Source organism: Papio anubis, chromosome 19 (assembly GCF_008728515.1).
Source record: "Papio anubis isolate 15944 chromosome 19, Panubis1.0, whole genome shotgun sequence".
Classification (NCBI taxonomy): Eukaryota; Metazoa; Chordata; class Mammalia; order Primates; family Cercopithecidae; genus Papio; species Papio anubis.
The window spans coordinates 72,050,747-72,077,121 of NC_044994.1; the positions used below are offsets into that span (position 1 = coordinate 72,050,747).

A 26,375-nucleotide genomic window follows, 5' to 3' on the forward strand; every position below is an offset into this window, starting at 1 on the left:
AAGCAGGGAAAAGTTACTGTTTGCACTTCCTGTTTATCCTGCTAAAAATAGAAAGAGATGCTCCAAGTATCAACTTGGTTGTGCATTCTCTGGCAAGGGCCAGCTTCCCAAAACATTCCTGCACCCTTGGGGAGCAGGGAAACAGAGAAGTGCGTCCTTAACACTTAACACACTGTGTTTGCAACCTAAATATGCAGACTCAAGTCCAGACCCTCTCATCGTGGCCAATCCATTCTGGTAACTGCTGTTGTTCTTACTTAAATGGGCACAGCGATACAGAGAAGGGCAAAGACAGCTGTTACTTGTCCAAAGGAAAAGCCCCTGGCTTTTCACAGTCCCTGGCCAGATGCAGCAGAAGCATAGCAAATAAAGAAGAAAGGCACTGAAGGCCTAAGGCTGGGTCCTTTTGCCCCCAAATGCCATGTAGTCATCGAGAGAACATCTGATCATCCCAGGAGAATGAAAGCGAAGTCATTCCGGCCTGTTGTCTGAGCCCCAGCTGCAGCCTCTCTGCAAGCGGGGCTCTGAACCTGGGATAAGCCAAGAGCCCTTTCGCAATCTGATGATGCTTGGGAACCCCTTTCTCAAAATAACGTTCTTAAAGGCATAGAATAAAGCACAGGGGATTATAGAGGAAATTATTTTGAAGACAATTATCAGAAAAGTAAAGCAAATGTGTGGCACATTACTTTTCTTATTCATGCATTAAAGAACAATATGTACCATTGTTTTTAAATAATGATTACTATAAATGATATTTAGGATATCGGAATGCAACTACCATAGGATATGAAAATATCTGTCATTTCTGTTGGTAACAAAGTGACAGGCCCAGCTAATCCCACTGGGCTGTGCTGTGTGCATTCCCAGGGAGGACAGGGAGGCAGCTGAGGATGCCACACTCCTGAGCCCACCTGGGGCATTCGTCAGGCTTGGAGCCCTCTCAGAGAAGCATAGGAAGTTTCCTATTGCCAGGGAAAGAGAGGATTTTTTTTTAAAGTTTTGAACAAATATGTTTATTAAAAAGTCAAAGTATTCACATATGGAGGATGGCTGAATTTTGGAAATAAAGGCTGGAGATAAACCCCTAAAACCTCATCCAGGGCCATGGCTCAGATCCAGGGGTCTGCTCATCAGCCCTGGTAAGGTGGACAGTCCCTTCTATTTTTAACAGCTTTATTCCAATATAATTCACATAAACTTCACCCATTTAAAGTGTAGAATTCAATGGTTGTTGGTATTTACACAAATCTCTAGTTCTAGAACATTTCTATCACCCCAGAAAGAAACCCCCTCCCTCCCAATTCTCCCTACCTCTCAGCCCCTGGCAACCATGAGTCATGGATTTGCCCATTCTGGACTTTTCACATTACAGAGGATTCTCGTCACGTGTGGTAGTTTGTTCTCTAAAATTGACACGGTCACTGAATTACTGAGCACGGAACCATTGCTTCCAGGGGAATACAGGCTTAGGTTCCTGTGAGCCTCTGGTCACAACATTCTCATCAATACACAATCCTTGAATAATGAGAATCAACTTCAAAAGTCATCATACAATATGGGAGCTTCTATGTCTGGCTTCTCTCACTTTTAAACATAAGGTTCCTGAGGTTCATCCATCTGTAGCATGTGTCAGTGCATCATTTTTTTACGGCTCAATAATATTCCACTGCATGACTAGACACACACATGCATGCACACACTTTGTTGACTAGACACACGCACATGCACGCACTGTTGACTAGACACACATGCGTGCACACTTTGTTGACTAGACACACGCACATGCATGTACTTTTTTTACTAGACACACACGCACATGCACGCACTGTTGACTAGGCAAACGCGCATGAACACACTTGACTAGACACGTGCGCATGCAGTTGACTAGACACGCGCGCATGCACACTTTGTTGACTAGACACACACGTGCACACACTTTGTTGACTAGACACACACGCACACGCACACACTTCGTTGACTAGACACACATGTGCATGCACACTTTGTTGACTAGACACACGCGCACGCACACACTTCGTTGACTAGACACACACACGCATGCACGCACTTTATCCATTCATCAGCTGATGGATGCGTGGGTTGTTCCCGCCTTATGGATATTGTGAATAATGTTGCTATGAACATTTGTGTACTTTTTGTGTGGGTGCATTTTTCCATGTGCTAGTATTTTGCTGAAGGGTTTTTACATCTACATTCATAAAGGAATGCTATTCTGTAGTTTATCACTGTGCCTTTGTATGATTTGGAGGAAGAGATTATTTTAAGCAACAGATTAATTTTTCTTTTTTTCTGAGATGGAGTTTCACTCTGTCACCTAGGCTGGAGGGCAGTGGTGCAATCTTGGCTCACTGCAACCTCCGCCTCCTGGGTTCAAGCAATTCTCCTGCCTCAATCCAGCGAGCAGCTGGGACTACAGGCACGTGCCACTACATCTGGCTAATTTTTATATTTTTTAGTAGAGATAGGGTTTCACCATGCTGGCCAGGCTTGTCTCGAACTCCTGACCTCAAGTGATCCACCTGCCTTGGCCTCCCAAAGTGCTGGGATCACAGGCGTGAGCCACTGCGCTCAGCTGAGAAACAGATTAATTTTTTCAAGCATAATTGGGGTCTATTTTGACATGTATTAGGAGAATGCTGACTTTTCCTCTGTGATCGTAAATTCTCTCTTAAAATATATTTAAATAAAATATGTCCGTGTACAGAAAGTTATTAAGTAAATGACAGAGTGGGTATGGCTGCAGTAGAATCATGAAAATAGCATGACCGTGACTGACCCCTCAACACCCCTGCTGCAGTAAAAAGGCTGTGGGATTGAGTGTTGCCTCTCAGGGGGCCTCAGCTCTGCCCCAAACACACAGATTACTAAACATCCGCACAGATTCCTATGCAGGGAGGGTGCCTGACTGTGCACAGGATACAACTGCCCCTAATCGCCACCTGGAATGTCGTCATCTTTACAGTCAAATCCACTGAGGACAGTGAGAGGCAGCTCTGATTTTCCCAAGGACAGGACCGAGGGGCCAGTGATGTATACGCAGGACCAGCCAAGGGCTTGTCATCAGCAGATTTCGCTATTAAGCCCTGACAACAACCCCAGAGGCAGGCACTGCCACCTGTGCTACAGGTGAGGACATTAGAGCTCTGCAGGACAAGGCGCATGTCTGTGTCACAAAGCCAGGGAGAAGGTGGGGTCTGAGTTCGGGTCTCCCTAGCTCCACGCTGTAACATGACAGAGAAAGGCAGGGGCTGCTGGCGACATGCTCACGCTACAACCATGAGATGTAGAAATCCTAAGCCAGCTAGTTAAACTGGGCTACTACTCAGAGGGCAGAGGAAGAAGGAAAAAGAAATGACGAAGACTGAACACGGGCCCAGCCAGCAAGCTGGAAAGAGGCGGAGCTGTCCAAGCCGCTGCTGGAGGTTAATACATCCCCACTGGCAACACACAAGCCCACTTTCTGGTCCCACCTCAGCTTTGGTGCATCCCGAGTAGAGGGTGCCAAGACTCCTGGGGCCAATTGCCAAAGGGCACGGTGCCTTCTGCCGGCCTTCACCCCAGCTCCACAGTCAACAGGGCCAAAAGACTTGTTTCCTGCACAACGGGCAACAAAGCCTGTGCGCACATCTGCAGTTTACACCACACCTTCTTCACACCATTGCTCAACCCACACCATGTGAGCAAATGCTGTGACCTCGGATGGCAGGGGTACAGCCAGGAACACACGCCCCGCAACGCTCCTGGTTGGGTGGAGACGGACGGCAAACTAGCTCTGTGAGCAAGGGACAGAGCACAGAGGAAGCTGAGTAAGAGGACAGAGGACGACGTACAGAGGGGAACACGGGCTCATCAGATCAAGCAGCTGAGACCAGGCCTTCCTGAGAAGGCAGCCTGTGAACAGATACAGATACCCAGGCAATATGAAGGAGTGGAGAGTTCCAGGTCAGGGGGCAGGGCGCACAGGCCTCCATTCCAGGACCAGCAAAGCAGCAGGTGGCTACTGCAGAGGGCAGCATACAGAGGACCGAGGTGTGGCGTGCTGGAGGCTGTGCAGAACCCTGCAGAGACAGTGAGGGTCCTTGTCCCCCAGCAACCCTGAGGGACTGATGCGGAAGCTGAAGCTCAGCCCGTCCCCCAGGCCACTGTGAGGAAGTGACAGCTGTGTTGACTTCTCAGCACCATCAGCAGGATACCCAGGCCCAGCGAGAACTGCAGATGCAGAGTGTTCTGATCTTGTGCCAGAGAATCTGTCTGAAGTGAGGTCAACGAGTCTCCTGCCGTTCCCTTCATCACCACAGATGGGAATAACAGCCATCGCTAGTATTTACAGAGCAGGGGCGAGGAGCTGGCGGCACGCTGCTCAGCATCACCCTTACAGAAACTGGATGGGGGCTACTATGTGAGTACCCTCGTTTTGCAAAGCAGGACACTGGGGTGAAGGAGGCGGAGGGCCTCGTCTGAGAACTCGCCCAGCCTGCCTCCCGCCCAGCACCCTGCTGCTGCTTCCTGTAGTCTCAGCTCAGGCTTTCCTCCGGGAAACCTCTCCTAGCTGTCCCAGAGACTCTGGCAGCAGATCCACGAGGGCAGACAGGGCACACGGCAACCTCACTTTGCAAGTGTCACCACTGGCTGCTTGGCTCCTTGAGGTGGTCAGTGTTCGCCACGTGCACTGCGGGGCCGCCCAAAGAAGGAGAGGCAGTCAGTTATAAAAATGCCATTTTCCCAATATCAAGCCTCACCTGCAGGTCCTTCTTTCTTTCAGCGTATTATTTTGAAACAACAAGGGTCTCCGAAGTTTGGAGACGGAAAAAAAATCTAAATGCAGTTCAGAGACGTGAGCAGTATGAGGTCCCACAGTACGTCAGCAGCAGGGCACCCCTTCCCTTTCAGCCATTAACCTATGTTAGTAATTTATTTTAACATAAAATGATATTATTAGTTATGGCGAAACTGGGCCTCAGAGCTAAAAGTTAACCAGTTATCATCTAAAGCTAACATATTCCCTACTCCGAACGAGATGACGGAAAGCACGCGCCAGTAACCCCAAGTTTCATTCTGAGGCCACTGACTCAAGCGTCCTTATCATTGAGTTATTTCACTTCTAGTTAAACGACTGGAAGTATCAATATTACTCTTTCTTCAGTATTTAAAAGTCAGAAGTCAATACCATTTCAGGTAGAAAACACAATGTGAGAATTTTAAGTATATTAAATTAATGTTGATCAAACACATTTTAATTTCTTTAATCTCCTACTACAGGTTAGAAAACAGAACCAAATGTAATGACAGAAAAAAATTGAAAACTATATTTTAAAAATGATTGTTCAACAAGACCAGGCAGCCACTCAACCACTTCAGTACCTCGTTTCTGGATGAAGACCCGGAGCAGGGGGTTTGCACTGGAAACCGCCTTGCAGAAGTTGTCATCATTGTTGATGGGCAGCAGGTCTCCGTGCACATCTGCATAGCCAATAGTTACATCACTGTTGGAGATATGGTGGGTGTGCACAACCAGCTTGTAGAAATCTTCAAACTTCCCAGGCTTATGACGGTCCAGAGAGAACCTCCGGAATTCCGCCCCAAACTGCAATGCAAGAGACAGGGGTTGGGGTGGGGGGGCATTAATAAACACCAGAGAAGTATCTAGAAACAGGGTGTGGTTAGTGTACTTAGCAAACAAGCATTTATATTCCACATTTTCTTTATTCAATCATCCACTGATAGACACTTAAGTGATTTCATCTTTGCTATTATGAATCGTGCTGGAATGAAGATACAAATGCAGGTATTCTTTTAATACGATTTACTTTCCTTTGGGTAGAAACGCATAGTAAGACTGCGGGATCCAATGGTAACTCCATTTTCAGTTCTGAGATATCTCATACCGTTTTCTGCAGAAGCCGATGAATTTAAAATGTTGTATTAAAAAAATAAAAGGACAAGCATTTATTAATTCTCCACAAGGTCCTGGGGAGATAGTGACAAACAGCTCAGCTCTCACAGAGCTCGCAGTGACTAAATAAGAAATTATAACACAGGAAGAGGGACCCTAAAAAATTAAAAGCAGTAATGACTCAGGCAGCAGCTCTCTCATCCACACTGACCCAGGACGGCTCTCTCGTCCACACTGACCGAGGGGCAGCTCAGTCATGAACACAGATGACTATCCTGAGGACAGGATAGGACAGGCTGTGTAGCTCACGTTGTAGGAAAAAGCAACGTCAAAATTAATGTAAATTTTTTGGGTGGCATGAAAGGAGAATCCTTCCTCAGCAAGGTCCCTTGTCTCATCTGAGGTTGCTGAGGCGGCATCTGCACAGCTCCTGGCAGGCCTTAGGAAACTCAGAGGCAGGAGAGGATGCAAGGCCGAATGAAACCTCGGAACTTTTTCCAAAGGCAAAAGACCATTAAGACCGTACGGGTCTTAATTTTAAGCTAGGAAGTGTCTTCATTAGATTTCTATTTTAGTAAGACAAAATGGTTACATTTCAAAAGGATCAGAAGTAGACGTAAAATTGCAAGAATAAAGGAACCTGGTTAAAATCAGACAAGTCCAAGGGAGACAGGATGATGGTCTGGTCTCTTTCTCAAAGGCAGCATGTACACCCCCCTCTGAGCTGTTATTAGGTGGTCCAGGTTTGGGAATGTCTAGGGACTAACCTCTTTTCCAGCAGACCCTAACCCTGGCCCAGAAGCCCATGAGCTGCCCACAGAGCTCCAGGATACCCTTCAAGAGAGGACCCCAGGGGGACATGAGGTTAGGGTCATGCCCAAGGGTTCTGGCTCCTGTCATTCCTCACTTGGCAATTAGGAACCTTTATTCATCAGGTGGTACATATTCTGTGCTCTTCAATACAGCTGAAAACTAATTACATTGGTTCCAAAATATACAAAAATAAAGTGTCTAATGTTTATGGAAAACTAGTCATTATATCATCTAGACACTGTATGAATGAGTCAGAGAAAATCATCTAAACTCATGTGTGCTTGCACCAGGATCACCTGGAGGCCCCCCAGAATTCTGGATTTGACTGTGCTCAGATACAGCCCAAGAATCTGCATTTTTAACAAGTTCCTGAAAGAGCTGATGCTATTGATCTGGGGACCATACACAGAGAACCACTGGTTGTATGAGAATCAGCCACTAGACCTTAACCTCCACAGATTCTTTGTGAAACTGAACTGCTCCAGAACAAATCTCCTTTTCTACCTCCCTTTCAAAAAGCACTTTCCCCAGGTTACCAAAGGCAAAACAAACCTCTCACCCATCGTGCACTGCCCTCGGCAATTAAAAAACCAAAAATCCCCAGGGCTCACCACAATGGGATAGTTCAAAATACTGGCTCGGGGCAGGCACAGTGGCTCACGCCTGTAACCCCAGCAGTTTGGGAGGCCAAGTAGGGCGGATCACTTGAGGTCAGGAGTCCATGACCAGCCTGGCCAACATGGTGAAAACCCATCTCTACTAAAAATACAAAAAAATGAGCCAGGTGTGGCGGCATACACCTGTAATCCCAGCATCTCAGGAGTCCAAGGCAGGAGAATCACTTGAACCTGGGAGACGGAGGTTGCAGTGAGCCAAGATCACGCCACCGCACTTCAGCCTGGGCAAAAGAGTGAGACTTGGTCTCAAAAATAATAACAATAATAATGGTTCGGGAGAAGCCACTTTCAGTGACTACTCAAAACCCCTCTAACCTACTATCTATGTACTCAGTAAGGGAAGAAGTGTGACCCCAGAACTCGGTGTCTGGACAGGTACATGCTCTGAACACAGCTGCACTCTGGAAGGGGCAGAGGAAAGGGCTCTCCTCTATCTCCTGCTAGTGTCAGAAGTGCAGAGCAGAGCAAACCCTTGAAATCCCTCCCCATTATTCAAAGGGACACGTTACACTTCTGCTCAGCGTTCACCCAAGGATGCCACTGGCACAGCACGTAGGCAATGCAGATTCTTTCACAAACAGGGGCTCCAAAACTTTAACACACACATGTAAAGCCTACAACGTAAGTTTTATGCAGCATCTGTTAGATCCAGTTTCCAATAAAATCACAAAGCATTTATTTCACAAACATCAATCCTTGTCTTTGCCATCTCATAGAGCTCATATATACTCACATGGTTTGCATCTGTGTCCCCACCCAGATCTCATGTTGAATTGTAATCCCCAGTGTTGGAGGAGGGGCCTGGTGGGAGGTGACTGGATCATGAGGATGGAGCTCTTACGAACGGTTAAGCACCATCTCCCAGTGCCGTTCTCTTGATGGTGAGTGAGTGAGCGAGTGATCACGAGATCTGGTTGTTTTAAAAGTGTGTAGCACCTTCCCCCTCTTTTAGTCCTGCTCCTGCCATGTAGGAAGCCTACTCCCATCTCGCCTTCTGCCGTGAGTAAAAGCTCCCTGAGGCCTTCCTAGGAGCAGCTTCCCACTATGCTTCCTGTGCAGCCTGTGGAACCCTGAGTCAATTAAGTCTCTTTTCTGTATAAATTATCCGTCTCAAGCATGTTTTTATAGCAATGCAAGAAGGACTAATACAGAAAATTGGTAGCAAGGAGTCGGGCATTGCTATAAAGATACCTGAATATGTGGAAGCAACTTTGGAATTGGGTGTGGAGGGCTCAGAAGACGACGGGAAGATGAGGGAAAATCTGGAACTCCCTAGAGATTGTGGAATGGTTGTGACCAAAATGCTGATAGTGATATGGACAATGAAGTCCAGGCTGAGGAGGTCTCAGATGGAGATGAGGAACTTACCGGGAACTAGAGTAAAGGTCACTGTGATGGTTAATAATACCACTCAGATGGTCACAGTGTCAACTTGATTGGCTTGAGGGATAGAAAGTATTAATCCTGGGTGTGCCTTCATGGGTACTGCCAAAAGAGATTAACATTTGAGCCAGTGGGCTGGGGAAGGCAGATCCATCCTTAATCTGGTGGACACAATCCAATCAGCTTCCAGCGAATATAAAGCAGGAAGAAAGGGCCAGGCGTGGTGGCTCACACCTGTAATCTCAGCACTTTGGGAGGTCGAAGCGGGCGGATCATGAGGTCAGGAGATCGAGACCATCCTGGCTAACACTGTGAAACCCCATCTCTACTAAAAATCCAAAAAAATTAACCAGGTGTGGTGGTGGGCACCTATAGTCCCAGCTGCTTGGGAGGCTGAGGCAGGAGAATGGAGTGAACCCAGGAGGTGCAGGCTGCAGTGAGCTGAGATGGTGCCACTGCACTCCAGCCTGGGCAACAGAGTGAGACTCTGTCTCAAAAACAAAACAAAACAAAACAGGAAGGAAAACCTGAAAAGGAGAGATGGGCCTCGCCTCCCAGCCTACATCTTTCTCCCGTGCTGGATGCTTCCTGCCCTACAACATCACACTCCAAGTTTCTCAGTTGTGGGACTCGGACTGGCTCTCTTTGCTCCTCAGCTTGCAGACGGCCCATTGTTGGACCCTGTGATCAAGAAAGTTAATACTTTGTCATAAACTCTCCTCTCTCTCTCTCTATATATATATATACTCTCCTATATATGAGTTTATATACATATTTATACAAATAAAAAATACATATCTTATATAAAATACAAATTCTATACAATTTTTATATATTTAATATAATTTATATATTTAATATAGTTTTATATGATTATATAAAATATAATATTTTACATAAAAATGTATTTTTATATATATATCTCCTATTTGTTCTGTTCCTTTAAGAGAGCACGGACTAATACTAATACAGTCATTTTTGCTATGCTTCAGCAAAGATCCTGGCTGCCTTTTGTGCCCCTGCTCTAACGGATCCGTGGAACTCTGAAGTTGAGAGTGTGTATCTGGTGTAAGAAATTCTAAATGGGAAAGCATTCAAGATGTGGCCTGGCTGTTTCTAACAACCTATGCTCATATGCGTGAGCCAAGGAATAACCTAAAGCTGGAATTTGTGTTTAAAAGGGAAGCAGAGCATGAAAGTTCAGAAAACTTGCAGCCTGGCCACGTGGTGGAAAAGAAAAGTCCATTTTCAGGGCAGGAATTCAAGCAGGCGCAGAAATTTCCGTAACTGAAAGGAAGGCAAATGCTGATAGCTAAAACTATGGGGAGATAACCTCAAAGGCATTTCAGAGACCACAATGGCAGCCTCTCCCAAAACAGGCCCAGAGGCCTAGGAGGGCTGAATGGCTTTCTCGGGCTGACCCAGGGCCCCACTACCCTGCGCAGCCTTGGGACATTGCTCCCTGCATCCTGGCCTGTGGCTCAAAGGGGCCCAGGTACAGAGGGACACTGCTTCAGGGGGCACAAGCCATAAACCTTGGCAGCTTCCACATGGTGTTAAGCCTGTGGGTGTACAAAATGCAAGATTTGAGGCTTAGAAGCCTCCGCCTACATTTCAGAGAATGTATGGAAACACCTGCATGCCCAGGCAGAAGTCTGCTGCAGGGGCAGGGCCCTCATGGAGAATCTCTACTAGGGCAGCGCAAAGAGGAAATGTGGGGTTGGAGCCCTGCTACAGAGTCCCCACTGGGGCACTGTGCAGTGGAACTGTGAGAAGAGGACCACATCCTCCAGATCCCAGAATGGTACCACTGACAGTTTGCACCATGTGCCTGAAAAAGCCACAGGCCCTCAACACCAGACCTTGAGTGCAGCCGAGGGGGCTGAACCCTGCAGAGCTACAGGGGCAGAGCTGCCCAAGGCCTTGGGAGCCCATCCCACAAACCAGTGTGCCCTGGATGTGGGGCATGGAATCAAAGGAAATTATTTTGGAGCTTTAAGATTTAATGACTGCCCTACTGGGTTTTGGACTTGCATGGGGCCTGTAGCCCCTGCCTTTTGGCTAATTTCTCCATTTTGGGACAGAAGCATTTACCCAAGGCCCGTGCCCCCATCATATCTTGGAAGTAACTAACTAACTTGTTTTTTATTTTACAGGCTTATAGGTGGAAGGGACTAGCCTTGTCTCAGATGAAACTCTGAACTTTTGAGATAATGCTGGAATGAGTTAAGACTCTGGAGGACTGTGGGGAAGGCATGAATGTATGTTGAAATGTGAGAAGCACATGGGATTTGGGAGTGGCCAGGGGCAGAATGATATGCTTTGGATCTGTGTCCCCATCCAAATCTCATGTCAAGTTGAAATCCCCAGTGTTGGAGGAGGGGCCCAGTAGGAGGTGATTGTTGGATCATGGGCGCAGAGTTCTCATGAATGGTTTAGCACCATCCCCTCAGTGCTATTCTCGTGATAATGAGTGAGGTCTCGTGAGATCTGTTCATTTAAAAGTGTAGGGCACCTCCCCACTCTCTTTTGGTCCTGTCCTGCCATGTAAGACTCCTTCCCCTTCTGCTATGATTTAAAGTTTCCTGAGGCCTCCTCAGAAGCAGATGCTGCCATGCTTCCTGTACAGCCTGTGGAAACATGAGCCAATTAAACCTGTTGTCTTTATAAACTACCCAGTCTCCAGTATTTCTTTACAGCAATGTGACAATGGACTAATACATATACCAACTTCCAAAGCAATTTGTTTTTATCACTATAAACTAAACACACAGGATAATTTAATCATGTCTAATACAACTAGTAAGAGTGTTTTTGACTTTTACATGTAATTCTCACTTCAGTATCCCCGCAAAGGGACACAGCTCACTTTCACCTCAGGAACGCCAGCCTCCCTGGAACAGCATAGGCTAAATGCTAGTTCTACAATGTTTCAATCTTAACTTTATTTAGCAACTAACCCTAAAACACATCTCAATTTCTCAGTACTTTCAATAATTTCCTCAAAATATGTCTTAGCATGTTAATTTGAAATGAAAAAAAAATTCAGACTGTTTCCTGAGAGAAAAGGCTGATTTGTGTTTAATGATGAGGCTGACTTTGCCAGCCCAGTTATATGGTAAACATGCTTCATATGTTGAATGAGCTCCAAAGTTTTGACAAAAAGAGATGTGAAATGTGACACGATAAAAGCATTTTATTTAAAAATCGTATCGGTATTGAGTACTAAATATTTTTACTTCCCCATCATATCAAACAAGCATCCTCTAAATGAAGGAATTAGCAGGTGTAATTCATTGTCATATACTTCTTGGTAAAGTCCTTTTAGTATACTTACCAGAAACTGAAACAGTGAACGGCTCTAATGACCAGGCAATAAACCTTGCCAGTCAGGTAGTTTCCAGTTACTTGCTTTCAACAAAATATAAAGTTGTCCTACTTGAACTGTCAGCTAATTATCAAAATAATTTTGACAGACTACTCTATTATTTTTGTCACACAACCTGTTGACAGTTCAAAGAGCTGAACTGTGCTTAGGGGCCTTCACTCCCATCCACCTGAGTGTGCAAATGAAGCTTCACAGTGTTGACACCCAACAACAAAAACAGCAAAACAATTGGTGCTAGCCTACCTCATTTAGCAATAAATACTTAACAGTAAATGAAAGATTTTTCAAATGTTTACTTTGGATGGCTAGTGATTATTTATCAAACTGCACAACTATGTTCCAATCACCATTTGATAATACTTGTAATAACTCAATCTAGAAATTTTTTACTATAAAAATTTATTTCATGGCCGGGCGCGGTGGCTCACGCCTGTAATCCCAGCACTTTGGGAGGCCGAGGCGGGCGGATCACAAGGTCAGGAGATCGAGACCACGGTGAAACCCCGTCTCTACTAAAAATACAAAAAATTAGCCGGGCGCGGTTGTGGGCACCTGTAGTCCCAGCTACTCGGGAGGCTGAGGCAGGAGAATGGCGTGAACCCGGGAGGCGGAGCTTGCAGTGAGCCGAGATCGCGCCACTGCACTCCAGCCTGGGTGACAGAGCAAGACTCTGTCTCAAAAAAAAAAAAAAATAAAATAAAATAAAAATTTATTTCATTTATAATTGTGGATTTACCATCTTAACCATTTTTAAGTGTACAGGTCAGGAGTGTACATTGACACTGTTATGCACCCACTCTCTAGATTGCTTTTCATCTTGCAAACTAGAACTCTATACTAGTAAACAACCTAAAAATATTTGTAACAAATAGAGCCTCAGGGCCACAAGAGAAAAATGTTTGAACTTCAATTTATATACATATTTTTGTTGCAGAGAAGAGTTACAGGGTAATGAAGCATAAGTTATTAGAATAAAATATTAGGACAAAATCTCTTGAGGGAGTAATGGGAAGAACAAAGATAAAAACAATGTAAAATTTATGATTAGAAAAGAGCTCTTCAGAGTGAGAAAAGTGGCAAAAATAAGAGCCTGTTTATCCTGTTCTAAAATGCATGATAGTAGAACCAAATCATTCCATAAAATGCATGATAGTAGGATCAAATCACTACAGCATTTAGATTTCATTGGTTGTATTTAGAAGATCATGCACCAAAAGCTTTATTTTTAAATGGAATATTTACGGCATGCTGTAAATTATATCCTTTGCAACTATTTACATTTACTCAAAAAAATTCAAGTGCCAACTTAAAAATATATCATCCCCCTTTATAGTGGTAGTTTTCCAAAATTCTTTTAGGTGTCATGTGACATTTGAAGACCATTACATTAGAGTTCAGGGATCACTATGAAAATGCCTAAACCACCATTAAAGGTTAGCAAGAAACTTGGCACTCCCTAATATTTTCATTGTTTTTCATGTGGGTGTTTGTTCATATAGCAGGGCTTACAACAGGGCGACTGCTTCAACATCTGCTGGACTTTGTTCATTCACCTACTATCCTGCACATAAAATGCCTCAAAGGGAGCCATCCTATTCTGGGAGTTCACCTCCTCACTCCAAACCAGCGACCAATTTCAATGAAAGATCAATACTCAAGCCAGGCATGGTGGTATACACCTGTAGTCCCAGCTACTTGGAGGCTGAGGCAGGAGCCCAGGAGTTCTAGGTCAGCCTGGGCAACATAGCAAGACCTTGTTTCTGTCAAAAAAAAAAAAAAAAAAATTCAAATTTCCTAAGAAAAGATTGCATTGCTGTGCCTGGCCTAGGTTAGTAGCAAGTTAATAGATAACCACATCAAAAAGTCCACGTTGGCCAGATGTGGTGGCTCATGCCTGTAATCCCAGCACTTTGGGAGGCCAAGGCCAGTGGATCACTTAAGGTCAGGAGTCTGAGACCAGTCTGGCCAACATAGTGAAACTCTGTCTCTACTAAAAATACAGAAAAACTTAGGCAGGTGTGGTGGCACACGCTTGTAGTCCCAGCTACTTGGGAGGGTGCTCCAGGAGAATTGCTTGAACATACGAGGCAGAGGTTGCAGTGAGCCAAGATTGCACCACTGCACTCCAGCTTGGGCGACAGTGAGACGCCATCTCGAAAAAAGAAAACAAACAAACACCACCTTTCCCTCACCAGTACCTGACACCATGAGCTGTATCATTTCCCCTTAAAAGGACCCAGGGTTCTGAGGCAAAATGGTTAATTCCAGGTATATGGCAAGAAATATATGTAAGCCTAGGAATCCCATGTTTTTTTTTTTTTTTTTAAAGAATAAGATTATTTGTTGTTGGGAAATTCACAGGTGTGCAAATTCTTATTCTTCAATGCTTCTAGCAAAATGAACCCTCATGCATTATTTAGATAATGATTATTCTATTTTGTAGTTGATCTCAACTATTATTCCTACAATAGGATAGTAAAAAATGCGGGTGGGGGGGAGATTTCATCTTTTAAAATTATTAAAAATGATCTCAAATACAAAATACCAAGATCAATAAGCAAAAGTGTATCAACTTCTGGCTAGGTGTGGTGGCTCAAATCTGTAATCCCAGGACTTTGGGAGGCCAAGGTGGGCGGATTGCTTGAGTCTAAGAGTTCGATACCAGCCTGGGCAACATGGGGAAACCATGTCTCTACAAAAAAATACAAAAATTAGCCAGGCATGGTGGCACATGCCTGTAGTCCCAATTACTTGGGAGCCAGAGGCAGGAGGATCGCTTGAACCTGGGATATGGAGGCTGCAGTGAACTGAGACTGCACCATTGCACTCCAGCCTAGATGACAGAGTAAGACCCTGCAGGTATTTATATTTTTTTGATATACAAAGTGTATCAAAAGCTTCTAAATGCAAATAATTTTTATTTTCTTTAAAATGTATTCAATGATAACATGATTAAACTATAAATAGAAAGTAAGAAATGTCCATCTAACCACCTATATCATATCAATCTCTCTCTATTAATCATATCTACCTGTTCCCCCAACTATAACTTCTTATCATAATTTTGACCCTTTTTCTTCCAGAAGAAGGGATAGAGCTCTGAGAAGCGTTTTTTGAATGAATAATACCTGGGAGCCAGTTGCGATAAAAGTAATGTTCCGGCCGGGCGCGGTGCCTCAAGCCTGTAATCCCAGCACTTTGGGAGGCCGAGGCGGGCGGATCACGAGGTCAGGAGATCGAGACCATCCTGGCTAACACGGTGAAACCCCGTCTCTACTAAAAATACAAAAAACGAGCCGGGCGTGGTGGTGGCGCCTGTAGTCCCAGCTACTCGGGAGGCTGAGGCCGGAGAATGGCATAAACCCGGGAGGCGGAGCTTGCAGTGAGCCGAGATCGCGCCACTGCACTCCAGCCTGGGAGACACAGCGAGACTCTGTCTCAAAAAAAAAAAAAAAAGTAATGTTCCATACAGCTCTTGGTCAATAAACAAGGAGATAAAAAGATGATGGAAACCCAAGACAGCTAAGAGCCTGGGAAGCATGACAGGAAAGTGTTGTTTTAAGTTCATCTCCAAGCACTTCCAGAATGAAAGAGTAGGACCTGCAAAACTCTGCTTATCCATTAAAGCGAGAATATTGGGAAAAACTGTCAAAACCAATTTTTAGCAAACCATAGAAATTAATCAATGGCTTGCAACAATGCAAGGAGTGTTTATTCTAGAAAAGCAGCTGAATCTCAGTAAGAGCAGCAAGCTTTGTGGTGCTTTCACTTCCTATCCACCTCTCCTCAACTGTGAAATCCAGCAGCCTCACAGCCTGGGAGGCAGCAGAACCAGTCTGGAAGTTCCCCAAAGCCCACACTTGGGACTGTCATCGTCATACCTGTCTTGCAGCTCCAGGAAAAGTCCCACTCCTAGGGTCAAGCTCAGTGGGAAAAGCCTTGTCCCCAGGGCATTTGTTGAACACAATCAGCATCAGCTGTTTAACATTTAAAGCTAATATGATCAAAGTTAAAAAAATATTTTTTTCATGGGCCAAATTTATTTTGTTAGTAGGACCAAAATAGGTTATCTACAAAGGGAACGACTAATTATAAACAAATAATTATTGCATACTCCCTGCCAATTTTACATCTCATGCCAGATACAAAGCATTTGCTTTAATGACCTTACAACGAGTAATTTGGCTAAAACCACGGAAAGTGGGGATATTTTCAAAGCAGCTGCTTATGTGATATGGCTGGCAAAACCTAGCCACCCCCCATCCCCAAACACACGTTATTAGTCATTCCTTTGAGTCAATACATTGTAGGCCTCTGTTAAAATATTATCTATGAACAGACAAATGAAACTATTCACATTTAGTTCAAACCAGTTGATTGAATGTCTTAGTCAATTAGTAAGGTCCTTTGTGAAAGGGACCTGGTAGCAGTTTTTTTTGTTTTTTGTTTTTGAAAAGCCATCTGTATTTTAGACCCTCTGCAGCTATTTATATTTTTTATGAGAAAAATTAGAGAAAAAGCAAAGTAGTAAGTGTTGACAAAGATGTGGAGAAACTGGAATCCTTGTGCACTACTGGTGATAACGTAAAACGGTGCGGCTGCTGTGAAAAACAATATGGCAGTTCCTTAAAAGTATTACAAACAGAATTACCATATGATCCAGCATTCTACCTCTGGGTATATAACTAAAATAACTGAAGGCAGAATCTGGAAGAGATATTTGTATATCCGTGTCCACAGCAGCATCATTCACAACAGCTAGAAGGTAAACACCTAAGTGTCCATCGATGGATGAATAGGCAAAATGTGATATATACATACCACGGAATATTATTCCATCTTCAAAAGGAAGGAAATCCTGACGTGCTACCACATGAACAAACCTTGAGGACATTATGCTGAGTGAAATAAGCTGGTCACAGAAAGACAAGTACTGTATGATTCCACTTATATGAGGTAAGCAGAGGACTCAAAATTTTATCACAGAGACAGAAAGTAGTATGGTGGGTGCCAGGGGCTTGGGGGAGGAGGAATGAGGAGTCTGAATGCAGAGTTTCAGTTTCGCAAGATGAAAAGAGTTCTAGAAATGGGTGATGGCTGCATAACAATATGAATATACAGCAGGTCCTCAAATAACGTTTCATTCAATGTTATTTCACTATAATACTGATAAGAAAAAAAAATCGATTCCCAGCCAGGGCCACTATCTGTGTGGAGTTTGCATGTTCTTCTCACATTTACATATTTTCCAGTTACTCCAGTTTCCTCTCACATCCCAAAGATGTGCACATTAGGTTAACTGATGAGTCTAAATTGTCTGAGTCCTCGTGGGCGTGTATGTGAGTGTAACCTGTGATGGAATGGTGTCCTGTCCATGGCTGGTTCCTGTCTCGTTCCCTGAGCTGCTGGGACAGGCTCTAGTCACTCATAATCATGAACTGGAATAAACAGGTTCGAAAATGAGTAAATGAATAAATACAAATTATTGTAGAATAAAAATTTGTAATCACACAAATATGTGGCAATATATGACTGCAATAAATGATGCAGTATGAACATGCCTGCCATATTTGTTATTGTTTTTGAACTGCATGGTGGTGGGAGGTTCTCATTACAATTTTCACTTTGCAAACAGTTATTCCTTGATTTAATCCACCACCACTACAACTGCTGTCAGTCACTGATTCACCAAAAATTGGGTAAATAATTATCTTGTTTTGGCTGGGCGCGGTGGCTGAAGCCTGTAATCCCAGCACTTTGGGAGGCTGAGGCGGGTGGATCATGAGGTCAGGAGATTGAGACCAGCCTGACTAACATGGTGAAACCCTGTCCCTACTACAAAAATTAGCCAGGTGTGGTGGCGGGAGCCTGTAATCCCAGCTATTCAGGAGACTGAGGCAGGAGAATCACTTTAATCCAGGAGGTGGAGGTTGCACTGAGCCGAGATCATGCCACTGCACTCCAGCCTGTGTGACAGAGCGAGACTCCATCTCAAAAAAAAAAAAAAAAAAATATATATATATATATATATATCTTGTTTCTATCAATCTTAAATGTATAGCTCACATTTATTTCAAATATTTAATATAAGAAATATTTAGGGTCTTTATTTAGAAGTTTGGTAATGTTTTTGTGATCAGAAATATGTTGTAGGAACTTAACTCTTGTTTGTATCAATCAGCCAATGGTAAATTGGTTTTATTACCAGTGGTTTTGCTTAAAGTCACAGTTTTCAAGAACCTATCGATGATAAGTGAGGACTTACTGGACTTAATACTACTGAACTGTACACATAAAAATGGTTAAGATGATGAATTTTATGTGTATTTTACAATTTTTGAAAATGAAAAAAAGAAATCCTGGGGAGTGAAATGTTCAAAGAAAGCTTTTAAAAGCTCTGATGTATTCCAGAGATGTAGACAGCTACACAGGGGCAGGGCTTTGTGCACGGCCATGAAAAACCTGAGGCAGCTGTGATCTTTTACATCTGACTGGGGTTCTGTGCAATCAGAAAGTGAAGGCTAAAGCAGACCTGGACTGCCAGAGTGTTGAAGCTGTGTCCCAACACATACAGAGCCACTCTAAAAGGCTGGAAGACTTACAGGTTAAAGGCATTTAAGGAAATCTCTATCTAATCATTAGCTGACCACAAAGCAAAGACTGAAAGTCACACATGACAAAGAATACAGACTTCATAGAATTAATCCAGGAAAGTCACTAAAAAATCCAACAGCAACAACAACAAAACCCTTGAGAAGGAAGGGTCCTATTCTTTAAAAGATTCGGTTTTGGCTGGGCGCGGTGGCTCACACCGGTAATCCCAGCACTTTGGGAGGCCAAGGCGGGCAGATGACGAGGTCAGGAGATCAAGACTATCCTGGCTAACACAGTGAAATCCCATCTCTACTAAAAATACAAAAAAATTACCGCGTGGTGGCGGCGCCTGTAGTCCCAGCTACTCGGGAGGCTGAGGCAGGAGAATGGCTTGAATCCGGGAGGCAGAGTTTGCAGTGAGTCGAGATCGCGCCCCTGCACTCCAGCCTGGTCGACAGAGCGAGACTCCGACTCAAAAAATAAATAAGTAAAAATTTTTTTTAAAGTTCAGTTTTGAGCAAAACTAAGAGATACAAAGAAACAGAAATAAAAAGCCCATGCAGAGGAAAATAAAGCAGTTAGTAGAAACTGTCCATGAGGGGGCCCAGATGTTGTACTTCCTAGGCAAAGATTTCAAATCAACTATTATAAACATGTTCAAAGAATTAAAGGAAACCATTTCTAACGAACTAAAGGAATGTGTAAGAATGATACCAGACAGGCGCGGTGGCTCAGGCCTGTAATCCCAGCACTTTGGGAGGCCGAGGCGGTGGATCACGAGGGGTCAGGAGTTCATGACCAGCCTGGCCAACGTGGTGAAACCTCGTCTCTACTAAAAATATAAAAACAAAAAATTAGCTGGGTGGGTGGTGGGCACCTGTAGTCCTAGCTACTCAGGAGGCTGAGGCGGGAGAATGGCGTGAACCCGGGAGGCGAAGCTTGCAGTGAGCGGAGATCCAGCCACTGTACTCCAGACCCGGCGACAGAGCGAGGCTATGTTTTTTTTTTTTAAAAAAAGATATCTCACTAAATACAGAATACCAATGAAGAGATAACAATTATAAATGTAGAACCAAGTAGAAATGCTAGAGTTGAAAATTACAAAACTGAAATACAAAATCCACTAGAGGCACTCAACAGCAGATTAGAGATGGCAAAAGAAAGAATCAGCAAACTTGATGATAGGTACATTGAGATTATCCAATCAGAGGAGCAGAAAAAAAAAAAAAGAATAAGGAAAAATGAACAGAGCCTCAGAGGTCTGTGGGATACCATCAAACAAATCCAGAGGTCCCAGAGGAGAGAAAGAGGAAAAAAAAAAGGCAGAAAGGCTATTTGGAGAAATAATAGCCAAAATTTTCCATTACATTTTTCATTTGATGAAAAATTAATCTATATATTTTTTAAAGTTTAAGTGTATCCTACTTGTAGTTTGTTAAAGAGGTCCATACCTAGACACATCATACTCAAACTACCAAAAAAAAACTACCAAAAAAAGAGAGAGAATCCTGAAAGCAGCAAGAGAAAAACCATTCATCTTATACAAGAGATCACCAGTAAGATTAACAGCTGGCTTCTTGTTAAAACAAACAAACAAACAAACAAACAAAAGTCCCATGGAGACCAAAATGCTGTGGAATGACATACTTCAAGTTTGGGGAAGGCAGTGGGGATAATTCCATATCCAGTTAAACTATCCTTCCAAAAATGAAGAAGAAAAAAAAAAGTAAAGGAAAAATGAGATTCCCAAATTAATAATAAACAAATTAACACTGAGATAATCTGTTATTAGTAGATCTGCCTTATAAGAAATAATAATGGGCCTCCTTTTTCAGGCTGAAATGAAAGAACATTACACATAACTTGAATCTACAAGAAGAAATAAAGAGCCCTGTTAAAAGTAACTACGTAGGTATATAAAAATGATAGTATAAATGTATTGTTGTTTGCTTGTAACTTACTCTTCGATTTAAAAGGACAACTGCAGAAAACAATGACTATAAAAATGTTTTGACGATGTTATATGAAAATGTAATTTGCATGATGATAATACCACAAATAAGAGGGATGGGAATAGAGCTATATTGGAGCAAAGTTTTTGTATATAATTGAAATTAAGTTGGTATTAATCTGAGCTAGATTGTTTTAAATTAAGATGTTAACTGAAATTAAATGTTATTTGAAAAGCAATCACTAAGAAAACAGAGTAAAAGAAACAACAAATAAATAAAATGGCACATAAAAATATTTATTAACAGAAAAGAAAGCAATGGAGAGCAAAATGAGACAGAAAATAAACAGCAAAATGACAGGCACAAATCCTACCATATCAGTAATTAAATGCAAATGAATTAAACATTCTAATAAAAAAGGCAGAGATTGGCAAAATGGATTAAAACACAAAACACAAATAGAAACAACCACCATTCTCCAATTATATGAAGAGACATGCTTCACATTCAGGGAAACAAATAGGTTGAAAGAAAGGGGATGGAAATAAATATACCATGCAAACAGTACCTAAAAGACAGCTGAAGTGGCTATATAAACAGCAGACAAAATAGACTTTAATGCAAGAATTATTAGAGACAAAGATATTTTATAATACAAGGGTAATCTATCAGGAAGACATAACAATTATAAACATATATACATGTGGCAACAGAGCTCCAAAATAAACGAAGCAAAAACTAACTTAAAAAGAGAAATAAATAGTTTGACAATAAATAAACAGTTCAACAATAAATGTTGGAGACTTTAAACCCCATTTTCAATCATGAATAGAACTAGGCAGAAGATCAACAAGAAAGAGAAGACTTAAACAACACTATGAACCAACTAGACCTGGCAGACATCTGTATAATACTGTACCCAACAACTGCACAATATATATTCTTCAAGTACACATGAAACATTCTGTAGGACAGACCATATTTAGGCCCTAAAACAAGTCTCAATAAGTTTAAAAGGACTGAAATCATACAAAGTATGTCTTTCAACCACAATAAAAGGAAATTAGAAATCAATAAAAGAAGAAAATGTGAGAAATTCACTAATAAGTGCTAATTAAACATGCCCCTAAATAACCTATGGAATTAAAAAGAAATCACAGGGGAAATTAGAAAATATGTAGAGATTAATGAAAATGAAAATACACCATACCAAAATTTATGGGATGCAGCTAAGGCAGTGTTGAAAATGAAAAGTACAGCTGTGAACACCTATATTTAAAAAGAATGATTTCAATTCAATAATGTAAACTTCCACCATTAGAAATGAAAAAGGAAATGCAAACTTAATCTAAAGCAAGCAGAAAGTAGAAAATAATAGCAATTAGGGTAGAAATAAATGGAAGACTCAAAAAACAGAGAAAGTGACAAAATTAAAAGTTGGTTATTTGAAAATATTAATATTGACAAATCTTCAGGTAGACTAACCAAGAAAATAATGAGAGACAATTCAAACTACTAAAATCAGTAATGGTGAAGGGGACATTACCATGGGCCTTAAGGAATCAAGAAGGATTATAAGCATGCTAGTAGCAATGATCACACCTAGCATGCAAGGAACCAAGACTCCTTGGAGAAATGACTGATTAAAGGGCTGGTACAGGAAATATACATGATGTGCTTTTGGTATTTTATAATACCGGAAAGAAAAGAAGTGCCAAAAAACAAAACAAAACCCATAATCATCGGGGTATGTCAAAGGGAAATAGAAACCAACAGAAAAAGCTCCCAAAGACCAAAGCTGGAACAATTTGAGCAAGTAGTATTAGATTATAATTCAAAGTATAAATAAAATCCATGACTCCACAATGAGGTAAATGACTCAGTAAATAAATGGGGGAGAGTAGACTGGTCTACCATACAGAAGAATACCAAACAATTTATGTAGATACAACACCCTCAAGGATGTAGAGTATAACTTCCCTCTTCTTACGTGTAAGGCACATAGAATGTGTTCATTCCAAAACCTACAGTATAAAAAGGGGGAAGAAAGAGTAACTCTACAGTGGAGAAACCTGGCAAACACTCTCAGCCAGGTAACCAAGATCAACATCCATAGTAATAAGTAATGTTGATAGCATGTATCTTGATACGATGTAATCAAGATACCACTTTACCACTGTTGTCTTCTTCCCCAAAACCCATAATCCCAGTATAATAATGAGAAACATAACAGACAAATCTCAATTGAGGCACATTCTACAAAATGTCTGAAGAGTACTCCTCAAAACTATCAAGATCACCAAAAACAAGAAAAGTCTGAGAAATTATCACAGTTAAAAGGCATCTAAGGAGATGTATTAGTCCGTTCTCATGCTGCTATAAGGACATACCTGAGACTGGGTAATTTATAAAAGGAAAGAGGTTTAATTGACTCACAGTTCTGCAGGGCTGGGAGGCCTCAGGAAACTTACAATCATGGCGGAAGGGGAAGCAAACACATCCTTCCTCTTCAAATGGTGGCAGCAAGGAGAAGTGCAGAGTAAAGCAGGGGAGAGCCCCTTACAAAACCATCAAATCTCATGAGAATTCACTTACTAACACAAGAACAGCATGGAGGTAACTGCTCCCATGATTCAATTACCTCCCACCAGATCCCTCCCATGACACATGGGGATTACAGGAACTACAATTCAAGATGAGATTTGGGTGGGGACACAACCAAACCATATCATTCCACCCTGGTCCCTCCAAAATCTCATGTCCTCACATTTCTAAACACAATCATACCCTTCCAACAGTCCCCCAAAGTCAACTCATTCCAGCATTAACTCAAAAGTCCAAGCCCAAATTCTTCATCTGAGACAAGCCAAGTCCCTTCTGCCTATGAGCCTGTAAAATCAAAAGCAAATTAATTACATCCTAGATACAATGGGGGCATAGGAATTGGGTAAATACACCTGGGAGAAATTGGCCAAAACAAAAGGGCTACAGGCTCCATGCAAGTCTGAAATATGACAGGGCAGTCACTGCACTCAAAGTTCCAAAATGATCTCCTTTGACTCCACGTCTCACATTCAGGTCACACTGATGTAAGAGGTAGGCTCCCATGGCCTTGGGCAGCTCTGCCGGGTACAGCTCCCCTCCTGGTTGCTCTCATGGGCTGGCACTGAATGTCTGTGGTTTTTCCAGGCACACAGTGCAAGCTGTTGGTGGATCTACCATTCTGGGGTCTGGAGGTTAGTGGCCGTCTTATCACAGCTCCACTAGGCAGTGCCCCTGTGGGGATTCTATATGGGGGCTGTGACCTCACATTTCCCTTCCGCACTGCTGTAGCACAGGTTCTCCATGAGGCCTCTGCCCCTGTAGCAGACTTGTGCCTGAACATCCAAGCCTTTTCACACATCCCCTGAAATCTAGGCGGAGGCTCCCAAACCTCAATTATTGACTTCTGCACACCCGCAGGCCCAACACCACATGGAAGCTGCCAAGGCTTGGGTACTGCACCATCTGAAGCAACCACCGGAGCTGTACATTGGCCCCCTTTAGCCACGGCTGGAGTGGCTGAGACACAGGGCACCAAGTGCCAAGGCTGCACACAGCAGGGTGGCCCTGGACCTGGCCTATTCTCTCCTAGGCCTCCAGGCCTGTGATGAGAGGGGGCTGCCGTGAAGACTTCTGACATGCCCTGGAAACATTTTCCCCATTGTCTTGGTGATAATATTCAGCTCCTTGTTGCTTATGCAAATTTCTGCAGGAGGCTTGAATTTCTCCCCAGAAAATAGGGTCTTTTTGTTTGTTTGTTTGAGATGAAGTCTTGCTCTTGTCCCCAGGCTGGAGTGTAGTGGTATAATCTTGGCTCACTGCAACCTCCACCTCCTGGGTTCCAGTGATTCTCCTGCCTCAACCTCCCAAATAGCTGGGATTACAGGTGCGCACCACCATGTCCGGCTAATTTTTGTACTTTTAGTAGAGATGGGATTTCACCATGTTGTCCAGGCTGGTCTTGAACTCCTGACCTTCAGTGATCTGCCTGTCTCAGCTTCCTAAAACTTTTCGAAAATAAAATTTTATTGTAAAAAGGGATCATAGAGGAATACTATGAGTAACTGCATGCCAACAAATCAGATACCCTTGATGAAATGGACTGATTCCTAGAAAAATACACAAACTACCAAAACTGACTCAAAAAGAAGCAGAAAATCTGAATAAATTTGTAACAAGATATTAAATCATCTCGTTTGACTGAATTATCTGAATCTATACTAAGAAAAGTCCAGACCCAGATGGTTTCACTGGCGAATTACACAAAGTGTTCACAAAATCAAAATCAAACCTTCACAAATTCTTCCAAAAAATAAGAGGGAACACTTGCCAATTTATGCTATGAGGTCAGCTTTCACCTGATATCAAAACCAGAAAAAGACATCACAGGAAAAGAAAACTACAGTCCAATATCTGTTATGAATACAGATAGAAAAATCCTCAAGAGAATACTAGCAAACCATATCTAGCAACATATAAAAAGGACCACACACCATGACCTGTGAGATTTATCACATGAATGCAAGGTTGTTTTAACATTCCAAAATCAGTCAATGTAATAAACAATATTAAAAGGACAAAAGCCATATGATCATGTCAATAGATACAAAAAGAGCATTTGACAAAATCTAACACCCTTTTATGATTAAAAACACTCAACAAACTAGGAATAGAAAGAGACTTCTTCATCCTACACAGAGAATATCCATGAAAACTCACAGTCAACATCATACTTAATGGTTAAAAGACAATGATTTCCCCTGAGATCAACAACAAAACAAGAATGTCTACTTTCACATCATCTATTTAACATTGTACTATAGTTTCGACCCAGGACAGCCAAGAAAATAAAAGACATTAGATTGGAATGAAAGAAGTTAAAATATCTCTATTCACAGATGATATGCATTTGTATATAGAAAATCCTAAGGAATCCATAAAAAAAAACCTTATTAGAGTTAATAAATGAGTTCAGCATGATTTTAGTATACAATACCCACACAGAAAAATAAACTGTATTTCTAAACAGTAGTGATGCACAATCTAAAAATTAAGAAAATTCCATTAACAATAGCATTACAAAGGATAAAATAGGAATAAACAAAATAAGTGAAAGATTTATACATTGAAAACTATAGAATATTGTTGAAAAAATAAAGAAGATCTAAATTAATGGAAAAGACATTCATGCTCATGGATTAGAAGACTTAATTTTTTTCTTTTTTCTTTTTTTTTAAATGAAGTCTTGCTCTGTCACCCAGGCTAGAATACCGTGGTGCAATCACAGCTCACTGCAGCCTCAACCTCCTGGGCTTAAGTGATCTTCCTGCATCAGCCTGCCGAGTCGCTGGAACTACAGGCATGCACCACCACACCTGGCTAATTCTTTTTTTTTTTTTTTTTTTTTAATTTTGTAGAGATGGGGTAATTCCTATGTTACCCAGGCTGGTCTCGAACTCCTAGGCTTAAGTGATCCTCCTTTCTTGGCCTCCCAAAGAGTTGGGACTATAGGCATGAGCCATGGCACCCAGCTGGAAGACTTAATACTGTTAAGACAGCAATACTCCCCAAATCGATCTACAGATTCAGTACAACCCCATCAGAATCTT

The 26,375-nt window shown here is 42.4% G+C and overlaps 1 protein-coding gene across 2 annotated transcripts in view; it reads right to left on the bottom strand.

Moving 5' to 3' along the window:
• Positions 1 to 26,375, bottom strand: part of PARD6G (par-6 family cell polarity regulator gamma) — a 91,307-nt gene that overhangs the window by 40,581 nt on the left and 24,351 nt on the right. For both annotated transcript variants that reach the window (XM_003914525.3, XM_009192967.4), the window contains exon 2: positions 5,386 to 5,608. In XM_003914525.3, coding sequence (XP_003914574.1) covers positions 5,386 to 5,608 — 223 coding nt within the window. The remainder of the gene's footprint in view (positions 1 to 5,385; positions 5,609 to 26,375) is intronic.